We start from the raw sequence: 12871 nt of genomic DNA, 5'->3' as shown, positions 1-12871 counted from the left end.
ACCTTCAGAACTATGCCCAAATGGACTTCCTTGTACTATGTCATGCCACTCCTGGTCTTGTCAGTGGCCAAGGAGCTTCTTGACTGTATGAAGACCGAACACCTGCCCATCCTGCTGGTGCCTTGGGCCTAAGCAAAGAGTCTTTTTTTTTTTTTTTAAATAATAGCATAAAAGGTCCCTGTGGTCTGACTCCTGATTATCTATCTAGCTGTATTTCCTGCTCCAGTCATGGCACAGTCTAATTGCAGTTCCTTGTAAGCCTTATTCTTTCATGCACCGTGTGCCTTTCTAAGTATTGTTTCTTTTACTTGAAATTCCCTTCCCATTATTATTTACAACTGCAGTTAATACCTTAAGACTTGCTTAAAAGCTTTCTGTTGTAAAATCTTTAGTAGGTAGAGTTGGTTGGGTTTTTTTGTCTGTTTATTTTGTACATAACTCTGTCATGATATTTCTTATTTATTTATTTAAAATCTTATAAAATTTTAAATATGTGCAATATTTATTATTTATTATTAATTTATTATTGCATAAATAAATAATATTTATTATTGCACATATTAATTATTAACTTAATATTTATTAAATATGTGCAATAAACACTATGATTACTGTATTTTGTGATTCAAAATTAGACAACAAACCTACTAACCAGCATTTTATATTGCATTTTAAATTTTTTCTTCATGATTTCTCTCCTACAACAGACTGTGAACCTCTTAGCAACTGAAGCCTTCTCTAATCCTGGCACATTATAGGTGTCAAAACATGCTTATTCAGTTAATAAAGGAAGGGGGAATTGTTTTTTCACTTCAAATTTTGAGTTAAATTTTGTGGAGAATGTCTGAGTTACCGCTAATTTTTGGAAGGATTGCTTGTGCCAGACTTTCAAGGTCCATTGTGAATCTCTTTTCTAAAATGCTGCTACTAAGTATGTCAGGCACTAGACATGTATATATTGCCCTTTCCTACTGCCCCACCACATCCCATCAGATAACATGTAGTTCCTCACTTAGGAACTCTGTACCCTGAGGTTGGTAATACCACTGTCTTTTTTACAAGCAACATGTGATATTACATTGATAGATCAATGTATCATTATACTGACAGATCAATACATCAAATGAATATGACATTTTTAGGCCAAAAATATTACTGCTCAGCACCCATTATTATTTAAAAATAATTACTTTCTTTGGTCTCTCTCTCTTTCTCTCTGTTTTAGTGTTTAAGAAATGTATCATGTGGGGGCGCCTGGGTGGCTCAGTGGGTTAAAGCCTCTGCCTTCGGCTCAGGTCATGATCTCAGGGTCCTGGGGTCGAGCCCCGCATCGGGCTCTCTGCTCAGCAGGGAGCCTGCTTCCTCCTCTCTCTCTGCCTGCCTCTCTGCCTACCTGTGATCTCTGTCTGTCAAATAAATAAATAAAATCTTTAAAAAAAAATGTATCATGTGAAGTAGTAACTTCAGTTAATTATAACTTAATTGGCTATTTATTTTCTTCTGGCAAGGGGTAAGTAATTTCTGTATGCCTCATTGCTTCATGCTTCTGCATTTTTACATTTATAGGTCCTGAATATATATGTTCTTGATGATGATATTCCTGAGCTTAATGAGTATTTCCGTGTGACGCTGGTTTCTGCAGTTCCTGGAGATGGGAAGCTAGGTTCAACCCCCACCAGTGGTGCAAGCATAGATCCTGAAAAGGAAACAACAGATATCACGATCAAAGCTAGTGATCATCCATATGGTAACCAAGCCCTTTTGCAAAAATAATCCTCTCTCCTCTGGGTATACTTGGTCTACTTAAAAACTTCGTAAGGGACTTTTTGCAAATGATTGAAATAGAACTTCAGGCCCTTTAACTTCTAGGCTCTTGAAATTCTAAGCTGCCATTATGAGGGACATTGTTTATGAAAGAAAATATAAAGATCAATTTCTGAAGTTTAATAATACAGGATTATTTAAATGAATTTAAAATGAAAAAAAGTATTTCTATTCATGACTTTCAGAAATTTTTTTAAGATTTTTATTTATTTATTTGACACACAGAGAGAGAAAGAGAGACTGTGGGAGAGGGGACACAAGCAGGGGGAGTGGGAGAGGGAGAGGGAAAAGCAGGCTCTCCACTGAGCGGGGAGCCTGATGCAGGCCTTGATCCCAGGACCCTGGGACCATGACCTGAGCCAAAGGCAGGCGCTTAATGACTGAGCTACCCAGGGACCTCTCAAAATTAAACTATCCTGTTGTGATGTTACCCCTAACTAACTGAAGTACTTTCTAACTTATATTTTATTAACCTTCAAGAAGTGGAGTTATCACTATCTTTTTATATAAATTTCTTTTTGTCTGTGCTGAAAAGTGATAATTTTCTTAATAATTTCTTAATTGTATTAATAAATTGAGACCGGTTTTCTATATTGAAAAAAGCAAGAACAACTATTAAAAGTTCTGTGTAGGAAACCTGAGAGGCTCTTCAACTCTGATTTTCTTAGTTTAATTTTTCTTTTCTTTTTCTTTTTTTTTTTTTAAGAGAGAGAGAAAGAGAGCAGAGAAAGAGGCAGACAGAGTGGCAGGCAGAGGCAGACGGAGAAGCAGGCTCCCTGCCGAGCAAGGAGCCCGATGCTGGACTCGATCCCAGGACGCTGGGATCATGACCTGAGCTGAAGGCAGCTGCTTAACCAGCTGAGCCACCCAGGCGTCCCAGTTTAATTTTTCTTAATTGTGTTGCAGATCCTTTAGGGTGGCATTAATCATGTTCTGCTCTAAGTCCAAGAATGAATTCTAGAGATTCAAATATAAGATTCTCTGGGTAGAAATAAGGAAAATTATCATTTTAACTTTTAACATTTTGAAAACTTATTGACATAGTCTATGTCAAAAGCATATTAAATCTTCACGTAAGTCTTTTCCAGTGAAAGCCCTCAGAATTTTATTCTGGCAATCAAAATAATTGTGCAAGATTGTTTCAAATGAATAAGAAGTTCTTTCATGGGGGTGCCTGGGTGGCTCAGTGGGTTAACCCTCTGCCTTCAGCTCAGGTCATGATCTCAGGGTCCTGGGATCAAGTCCCGCATCGGGCTCTCTGCTGGGCAGGGAGCCTGCTTCCTCCTCTCTCTCTCTCTCACTCTCTGCCTGCCTCTCTGCCTACTTGTGATCTCTTTCTGTCAAATAAATAAATAAAATCTTTGAAAAAAAAAAAAAAGAAGTTCTTCCATGGATAATTGGGGCCAGAATGTCCTTCCTCTCTTTGTGTCTTGCAGGCTTGCTTCAGTTCTCCACAGGGCTGCCCCCCCAGCCTGAGGACGCGATGATCCTGCCTGCAAGCAGTATTCCACATGTCACTGTGCAGGAGGAAGATGGAGAAGTGAGGCTACTGGTCGTCCGGGCACAAGGCCTCCTAGGGAGGATTCTGGCAGAATTTAGGACAGTGCCACTGACAGCATTCAGTCCTGAGGACTACCAGGTATATATATATATATTCCTTAGTCCTTTGGAAATGATATGTGCACTTGTCAGATAGTCTCAACCCTTCTCTTGGAGGACTAACCGGAAGGGACTTGCCCTAATCCTGCTCAACACAGAAAATAAGCCCTGATGGCTCTCTAGGCTTTTCTGTTTCTAGAAATTAAAGTACTTCAGTTCTTTGAAGCCTGACACTTAAGTAGCTATCATACTGATGATTCCTCTTGTACCTTATATTTGTCATAGTTTTCATTTGTATTATTTATTTTTAACGTTACAGGTTTCGACCAGGTGTATTTACAGTTCTGTTTCTAACACATTTTAAATCCTCATGTCTGCATCCATCAAATAGGACCAAATTTATGAAGAAATTATATGTCCATGTCTTTTCAATTTTAATCATATTTTCTGTTCAAGTGAGCAGCAGTGTGGTACTGGCAAACAGAAAATTGGGATTTTTGAACTGGACCAGATTTTTGAACTGGGTTTTAAGTGGTCTTCTAAGTGGATGGCCTTAGGAGCTCAGATCTTCCTAATCTCAGTTTCTTTATCATTAAGAGGAGATAATATCTGCTGGCCAGGATTGCTCTGAGGATAGACGGCAGCATTTTAAGTGTCATGTCCTGAACATGGCACCTATATCTTGACACAAGTATGAATATCACAAGTATTCATTTGTATTAGGCAAATGCTCATAATTTCTTCTTGGCTGTACTTCTGAGGAAGTATTTTATATCCTTCAACATTTCTGTTTTCCCAAAGAATCATCTCCTTTCAATTTAATATTAGTTTTCCTGTTTTTCTCCTCCTTCCTAACAAAACCCACACAATGGTACAGTATCCAGTAATTTGTACACGCTTTTTTCCTCAAACCCCAGAAACCCTGGCTAATTGAATTTAATTAATTTTGGCTATAGTCCAGTTAACGAAGTTTTCTCAGATTTCTTCCTTCTCAAACTCTTTTTCTTAGGCAAGTTATATTTCTCTTGCCTTGACATATGTTATATCTTTAATTTGAAATGTAACAAATTGCAGAAGACATGACAGCTTAGCTTAGTATTCTCTGCAATTTTCTTAGGGAAATACTTTGGTCCTTATATTGATGGTGTCCAATATCTAGGTAGTCTGGAAATCCCCAGTCTCCAGTTGGATTATCATTTTCTTTAATAACCAAAATGAAATAAAACAAAACAAAACCTATGCCCCTATCTTTCACGACTATCAGAAAACTACTACCCTTGAAGACATTTCTGATGATTTTTATGGTATTGGTACTTAGATGTTCTGTATGTCACTGGTTTCCACTTTGGACTGTGATATTTGCTTGTTCCTGAAAATGTGATAATTTTTCTTCACTTCTCTTTGATGGGTCATCTCTCTCTGCTGCTTTACCACAAAAGTAAGACTTCTTAGGCTGTGTATGTGAGTATACATGTGTTGGGGGATGGAGGGGAAGTGCCAGGAAAGATCATCTATAGAAGTGGAGACAATTGAATATCAGGCATCATTGTTCTTAACCTTATTCTCATATGCTGAGGTATAGGTGGTCCCCACCATACAGGTGCTTACTTCCAGCTCTTGTGATATAAAACAACTAATTAATGATTGAATCACAGTTATAGGAATGTTCAAGGTTGGTACCCTGGGAAAGAGGTGGGTATTGACATAGGGTAGTTGAGGAGGCCTTTCTAAGGGAAGTGATACCTATGCTGAGCTCTGAAGTTTAAACTAAAGATTAAACTAAATGAAGGGGGAAAGAACTACTCAACACTGGTAAAATGGCATGGTTAAAATGGTTAGATGGTACTAATGAGGAGCAGAAAGAAGACCAGTGTTTTCGGAGTGTGGAGAGCTAGGTGTCCTGGTAAAAGATAAGGTATATGGGGACTGGATCTTTCTAGGCCTTAGAGATCATGCTACACTTGTGCCTTATATTTTAAAAAACAAAGCTAAGTAATTGAAAGGTATTATGTATTTATAAAAGCTCAGTAGTCAGAATGGGGGAGAATGGATTGGAAGATAGAAGTACTGGATGCAGAAAGGCCAGTAAGGAGTCCACTACCTGGGTAATGGCTTAGATGTGAAGAAGTAGGTGGGCTCAAGAAACGTGTTCGAGTTAAAACAGCGGGATTTGAAGGTTGTTGAGTGCAAAGGATAAGGCAGAAGAGTGTGTCAAAAGTGACTCCCTAGTTCCTGGCACAAACAACTTGCTACTATATAATTTAGTACTGTAGAGAGGATAAGGCATAGATTTTTTTTTTTTTTATTTGACACACAGAGAGAGATAGGCAGAGAGGCAGGCAGAGAGAGAGAGAGAGGAGGAAGCAGGCTTCCTGCTGAGCAGAGAGCCTGATGCGGGACTCGATCCCAGGACCCTGAGATCATGACCTGAGCCGAAGGCAGTGGCTTAACCCACTGAGCCACCCAGGCGCCCCAGGCATAGATTTTTTTTAAAGGGAAAAATCATGAATTAAAAATTCTGACAGAAATGATAAGAAAACTTTGAAATAGACATTAAGTTTTAAGTCTGGATAGCAGAGGTTTGGAGACAAGAATTTGGGAGTTGGGAATGTATAAATACTATTTGAAGTCTAAATGCATGGTAGCCTTTTTTAGAAAAAGACTCTAAAGAGAGTCTGATGAGCAGTTTTTAGGGATTGTAAGGCAACTGTTAAAATCAACAAAGAACACTGAAAAGAATGAGCTAGAAACGTAAGGAAAAATGGAGAGTGTGATGTAATGGAATACCAGAACTTATTTTTAGAAGAAGAAATGGCTCATCATGCAGGATATTGCTAAGGTCAAGTGAAGATGGTTTCCTAAGACAGTCAAATATTATTTCTGTTGTTAAGACTTGTGGAATTACTCCACTGATGACTGTCCTCTAGGCAAAGTTAATTACTTCCTTCTTGAGATTACTATATGCCTTTTATAGCAGTTGTTTTTCTGTTCAAATTATTATATTATGTGGTTAACTCTCCTTATAGAATGATCTCCATCTAGCTAGAGATTTGTCTTGGCTGTTTTTGAATCCCAAGCATCTCAGATGGTACCATGTACATGATGTGCATTTGGTAAATATTGAAAAAAGTAAATAAATGCATGATTAGGTAAATTGTACATGGGTTTCTCAATTTAGCTCTAAGATCATTAATAGCTCCTGAGAATGAAACACAGTTTGTCCACACAAGCTAACACTAGAAAAATTTGAAACTTTTAAATGTGTTCTCATGACTTGAGGGGATGATGTTTATGTAAGAGATAATGAGGTTGGGGAGAAAAAAAGGGCCTTGAGACTTTGAACTTAAATAACTTTTTGTTTTTCCTCTAGTATGTGAACTTTTCTGATGCGAGATCTATATTGTGAATTGCAGTTGCAAGTATAATCAAGAAAACGTTAATGCCCAGTAGACTGATATTTATTATTGTTTGGAGAAATTCTCAGAATGAAAATGCTATTGTTATGCACTGGTTATTTATATTACCTGATATAATTTGAACAGTTCTAAATATATGTGGTCAAGAGTTTCGTGCATCTCATTGAATTAATTTAGGAATTTGTGGATGTCACCTTTTCAGATTTCTCGTTTGCCTGGACTGCTTTTTTGATGAATAGGCAAGCAAGAGAAATAAAAATCCATCTGCTTTACTTAGTTGGAGAATATTTATTTAAAATTTATATCAAACACTATTCACATCCACTTAAGTGTTTTCAGATTTATATTTTACTTATATTCTTATGTTTCAGTATTTAAATAATTTGGGACATAGAAGACACTCTCATCTTGCACATTAATATACAGAATAATTATAATCTAATGAATAAGTCTTTTATTTGTATTTCAGAGTGTTGCCGGTACCTTAGAATTTCAACCAGGAGAAAGATACAAATATATTTCTGTTAATATCACTGATAATTCTGTCCCAGAATTGGAAAAATCTTTTAAAGTTGAATTACTGAACTTGGAGGGAGGAGGTAAGCTGGTGACTCAAAAGTATCAAATATTTGCTTGTTCATCTGTCTTAAGGATAGCTGATTCTTTTAAGGAAATATGATCCTTTGAATCAATGTTGCCTTTTTTTTTTTTTAATGTGTGAGTTACTAGTCTTTGGAAAAAGCACCCTAAACATAATAATTACTTAAGATAAATTTGGTAGACAGTTTTTGATGGATAGTCCCTTTCTTTTCTTGGTAAAAAGAATATTTCCATCTCCCTACATAAATTTAGAAAATTAGTCTTAAAAATTAATATTCAACTCAGAGTTTTGTTTACATAGACTTTTTCTGTGAGGTTTGGTTAACTCTGAATTAATATTTCTAATGTTTATTATAAGGATACCACCTATTGTGCTGTTTTTTCCCCTTTTATTACCCATTGGTTTTTCCAAGTTGAGTGCTTTTATTTTCTTTTTTAACTTAGAAATATACTTATTATGTGTTTCTACGTAGCACAAAATATTTCTTTATATATGTAAAAAAGAATCCCCAAAATAGTATAATTGTAATGAACCACCAAATTATTTTTTTTAACTTTAAGATTTATTTATTTATTTGAGAGAGAGATTGTATAAGAGGGAGAGGGAGGAGAGAATCCCAAGCAGACTCCCTCACTGAACCCAGAGCCCCACATGGACCTGATTCCATATCCCTGAGATCACTACCTGAGCTGAAATCAAGAGCTGGACGCCACCCAGGCACCCCCTGAGTGAATCACCAAATTATAGTTGTCGTTCGTAGTAGGTGCTCCTAAAATCATGTCTTTCCTTTCTTACTCTTTCAGTTTTCATGGTAGCTTCTTTAGAGCTATCTCCAGGTGTAGCCCAGGTGAATTTAGCCATTTTAGATAGTTTATTATGATAATTTAGATAAATTATTATTGGATAATTTATTATGATAATTTATGATTATCAATAAAACAGGGCAGTAGCACTTTATCCTCAATTCTGATATTCAGAATCTCCCAATTTTCAAAGATTTTTGGAGTCAGGATTCATTTCATGGCAAAACTCATCTGCAATGAAGAGATGCTTCTTACAGTCATTTGGATGAACTATTTATATAGGTTTCTTCACAGAAGTGTTGATGTGTATGATTTTCAGGTGCTGCTGGGGGTGTTATACAATGCATGTGATATGTACCATAGTCCCTTTATAAATGCAAGAAACTGAGAATTGGGAAGGTATCAGCAGGATAATCTCTTCATTCCAAAAACCTGATATTACTGTTTTATTATTATCTTCATTGTTTTAATGAAGAAGGTTATAATACTATATCAGCCACCCAAAGGGAAAGATTGAGTAAAACAGAAATACTAAAATTTCTTCTAGTATGTAATGAGACTTTGGATTAAGTATGGAAAATATCCCCAAATTTTCTTTTGCTGTGTTCCCAAAGCCCAGGTGACAGCAAAGGAGGTCAAACCAGGGAAATGATTAAACAGTGCCGCAGCTTGGTTGATTGCATAAAGCAGTAAAAACATGCTGGGTGGCCTGTTTGGAGGATGGCATGTAAAAATACCAGCTTGGTTTGTCCTCCAGAAAGAAGTCCTCGCATTTCCAAATCATATTTTCATGACACAACTTCAGTAATTAGAGGCCACTATAAAATATTTGAAAAGTTGTTCTTTGTATCACTTGTAGTTAGCAATACTTATGGAATAGAGAAAATGTTAGCGATCATTATTGATTGATAAGGAACATTAAGTATTCTTCAGAAGTAATATTTCTGATCATAGTGATACTTGGTATCTTATATAGAAACTTCTTCCCATATTTGTAGAATATGCATTGTTAGGTATTAATTGTGCATGAGTACTCAGTTGAAAACCAATCTTGCAGAATTTGAGTAAGCAATAGTGGCAGAGAATCTCATTTTCCCTCAGTGAGTTGGGATTGGAGGTAAAGAAATCTAGACAGTGGCTTCTATTCCCCAAGTTATAGTAGGGACTGTCTAAGAAGTACAGTATTGTGAGGCACTAAATTCTTTTGAGAGTCAGGGGAGCAACCGTCATTCCATATTTTGTCTGTAAAACCAACTGTATGTAAGATAGCTACCTGCATAGATGTTTTATGTTAGCCAGAGTGCATAGTGTTGAACCATCGTCTCTCATGACTTGCAGATAATATGGGGGATATACTGGATATTCCTTAAAATTCATTTTGTCTCCTAAGTCTCTAAGATGATTTCAGATTTGGGGTGCCATAAATTCTCATGTCTGGTGTATCCTAGTCCTATTGAGGGGAAGAACAGAAGAGCAGGGCATATCTTAAACTTGCATGTCAGTCAAGGACACTGATAGAAGCACATAGGTCTGGATGTGGACTTGCCTTTCTTAATCTTCTTTTCCGTTGCTATCATTAGTACACTTCCTCTCTTCTTTGCAAACTTTTGGTAAATTAATGGGTGGGGTTTAAGTGTATTGGAAGTGAGGGTAAACCACTGTCTTTTTTTTTTTTTTATCATAGTCCTCATATATTGCCAAGAACTTTATTTTTTACATTATTTAGTTGGTCTTTAGAGCAGTTCTATAGAAGGCAACACATTTTTTAGGTGAGAAAACTGAAGTACCAAGAGTTTTAATGGCTTGCTGAAAGTTTTACAGTGGGTATCTTTTACCACTAGGTGATTGTTGTAGATTGCTTGTCTAGGGTTCTTTCTACCATGTCAGTGGCAAAAGGGTGATCAAGTCTGAGAATGGTAAATAAAGTGGGAATTTGAACATATGGCTGGAGGGAAATATTAGTTGCATTTCCCTAATTTTGAGTTGATTGTGGTGAGCGGTAAGGTGACTCTGTCATAGTCATATAGGCCTAAGTGTGAGATTATACACAACCACAAATAATTTAAAAGTATTTAAAATGTTAGAAACAAAAATAAAATGTTGGAAGCAATTTACATTGCTTTAACTAAGTGATTTAAAAAGACAACTGGTTAAATTGACAGAAATGGGAAATGCCAATTACAGCTTAACATGGAGTATTTCCTACAGCTATGGATGAATTTTTAATAAATAAGTAGCTTGATAAATGTTATACTTTTACCACTTCAAATAATTTATCATTTATGGAAGAATGCATGCCATTGGGTGAATATTACTACATTTTCCTCTTTTCTGGATATGTTTTAAGAGCTCTCCATTTTCTCGTTGTGTCAATGTGTATTGTGTGGGTGTGTCTCTGTGTCTCCTTGTGAAGTGACTGAATTCTTTAGGGTTGATGGCAGTGGTAGTGGTGACGGGGACATGGAATTCTTCCTTCCAACTATTCACAAGCATGGTAAGCAGCTGTTCCAAGGCCCTTTACTAGTCTTCATTTTATTTTAACTTCTCTTTTTAGAGATAACAATACTGACCAATTATTTACATCTACTATGTGCAGCTTCTTTACATATTTTATCTCAGTAAGCATAGCAGCAACTTTATAAATTAGTATTTGCTCCATGTCACAGTTACCCAACTAGGAAGTGATCAAGCCAGAATCAAGTCCTTACCTACCTCCAAAGCCCAGACTTTCCTCTGTATGAACCCAATACAGTGTCCTGATTCTAACTATAATAGAAATTTTGCTATCATTCATAAAGTGATTTTTGAAAAATATTTTACATAGCTTTGAATACCTAAAAAGAGAGAAATAGTACATTTATACTTTACTGTTAAATGTATCATGCTTATTTTACTTACAAAAAGAGCCAGCAGTCTTTATATGTAGCGTTTAATCAAAACAGTTGGGAAAAAAGAAGTTAAAAAGGCAATAAATGGGGAGAATAAGTTGCCAGTCATGGGTGGGAATACTGAAAAGAGATTTCAAGTAGATTCCTATGCAAACATGATTCAGCTTTTTACCTCAGATACTTTTTTTTGTATCGAGAGAAAATTATTTCTTAAGGGAGAATTTTTCTAATCCTCAGATATTCCTTTATCACAATTTCAGGTTTTATGTTTTAAGGTTAGAACTCATGTTCGCACCTCTCTCATTTCTAACTTACACCAATGCCTCATGTAACAACCACTATATTTAATTACTCTGTTACTTCTGGAATTGCTCATTTTCTTGTCTGCATATACTAATGCAACATAAAAGTTGGACATAATTCTTAGGAAAAAATGCAATGCTTCTTCTTAGTTTTAAGATTGGCGTCTTAGGAGCCAGGAGAGGTAGATCTATAATATAATGTGATGAAAAAATAGGCCTAGAACTAATGCACGTTAAAAACCAAGAATCTGTTCAGTCAGATAGTTGAAAATCATAGGGAAACTGTTTCATAAAGGTAAGAGGCATTTTGGCTCATGTTCTTCTGAGGTCAGCCTGGATCGTGGGAGACTTTCCTCATATACTCTGTGTGGAAGAATGTTCTCTTTCATAGGACAGAAAAAGAAAACAAGTTTTCCTTATTCATCTCCAAGTGCTTATACAGCACTTGTATATCACATTGGTGCCAAAATAGAGAAAGGTCATAAAAGCATGAATATGTGTGGCAACCATTTGTGTCTGCCTTTCTTTCTAAAACAAATTAGAACGTACTCAATGAATGGTACAACTCTTTTCAAACAGTTGTTCCTTGGCTTTCCTTTGGTTTGTAAATTACTTATTAACATTTTCTTGCCATTTGTTGGAACTTACCCATGCAGCCAGTCTAGGAGTGGCCTCACAAATTCTGGTGACAATTGCTGCTTCTGACCATGCTCATGGTATATTTGAATTTAGCCCTGAGTCACTCTTTGTCAGCGGAACTGAACCAGAAGATGGGTATAGCACTGTTACATTAAATGTGAGTACAGTTTTCCCTCCACTCTTAGACACTTTCTGTTCTTTTAAAACTGTTTTATTGTATTGTGAAAGTGTCCTTTATGTTTTTGTTTTTTTTTTTTTCCTTTTTGGGTAGAGGGGAACAAGCCTAGTGGTACACACAATACAAACTGATAATTGAATAGTGATTTGACATTTGTCTTTTTATGTAGTTTTTTTTTTTTTTAAGATTTATTTATTTATTCGACAGACAGAGACCACAAGTAGGCAGAGAGACAGGCAGAGAGAGGGAGAGGGGGCAGGCTCCCCGCTGAGCAGAGAGCCCGATGCGGGACTTGATCCCTAGACCCTGGTAGCATGACCCGAGCCAAAGGCAGTGGCTTAACCCACTGAGCCACCCGGGCGCCCCATTGTATGTAGTTTTGCATATAAGTTTGTCTTATGATTTTGAGGAATCCTGACTCTTTAAGGAATATGGTGGAGCCCTCCAAATATTATTTTTTATAGATTTTGTATTAATTCACTTAGGCTATGGAGACAAATGTCTCCTAAAGCTCAGGGGCTTAGTATAATAAAGATTTGTTCTTCCACTCATGGTATGTCTCCAAATGAACTTGGTCATCACCAGTTGTTAAGTTACCAAGGATCCCAGAGGCAACATCCA

General features: G+C 36.5%; 1 protein-coding gene across 1 annotated transcript in view; it reads left to right on the top strand.

Moving 5' to 3' along the window:
- ADGRV1 (adhesion G protein-coupled receptor V1) overlaps window positions 1–12871 on the top strand; it is a 515461-nt gene that overhangs the window by 60129 nt on the left and 442461 nt on the right. The window contains exons 23-27 of the mRNA XM_046001147.1: window positions 1567–1747; window positions 3261–3463; window positions 7309–7438; window positions 10657–10737; window positions 12090–12229. Of these exons, the coding sequence (XP_045857103.1) occupies window positions 1567–1747; window positions 3261–3463; window positions 7309–7438; window positions 10657–10737; window positions 12090–12229 (735 nt within the window). The remainder of the gene's footprint in view (window positions 1–1566; window positions 1748–3260; window positions 3464–7308; window positions 7439–10656; window positions 10738–12089; window positions 12230–12871) is intronic.

Source organism: Meles meles, chromosome 3 (genome assembly GCF_922984935.1).
Source record: "Meles meles chromosome 3, mMelMel3.1 paternal haplotype, whole genome shotgun sequence".
In the NCBI taxonomy this organism is placed as follows: domain Eukaryota; kingdom Metazoa; phylum Chordata; class Mammalia; order Carnivora; family Mustelidae; genus Meles; species Meles meles.
This window is presented reverse-complemented; position numbering and strand designations above follow the sequence as displayed.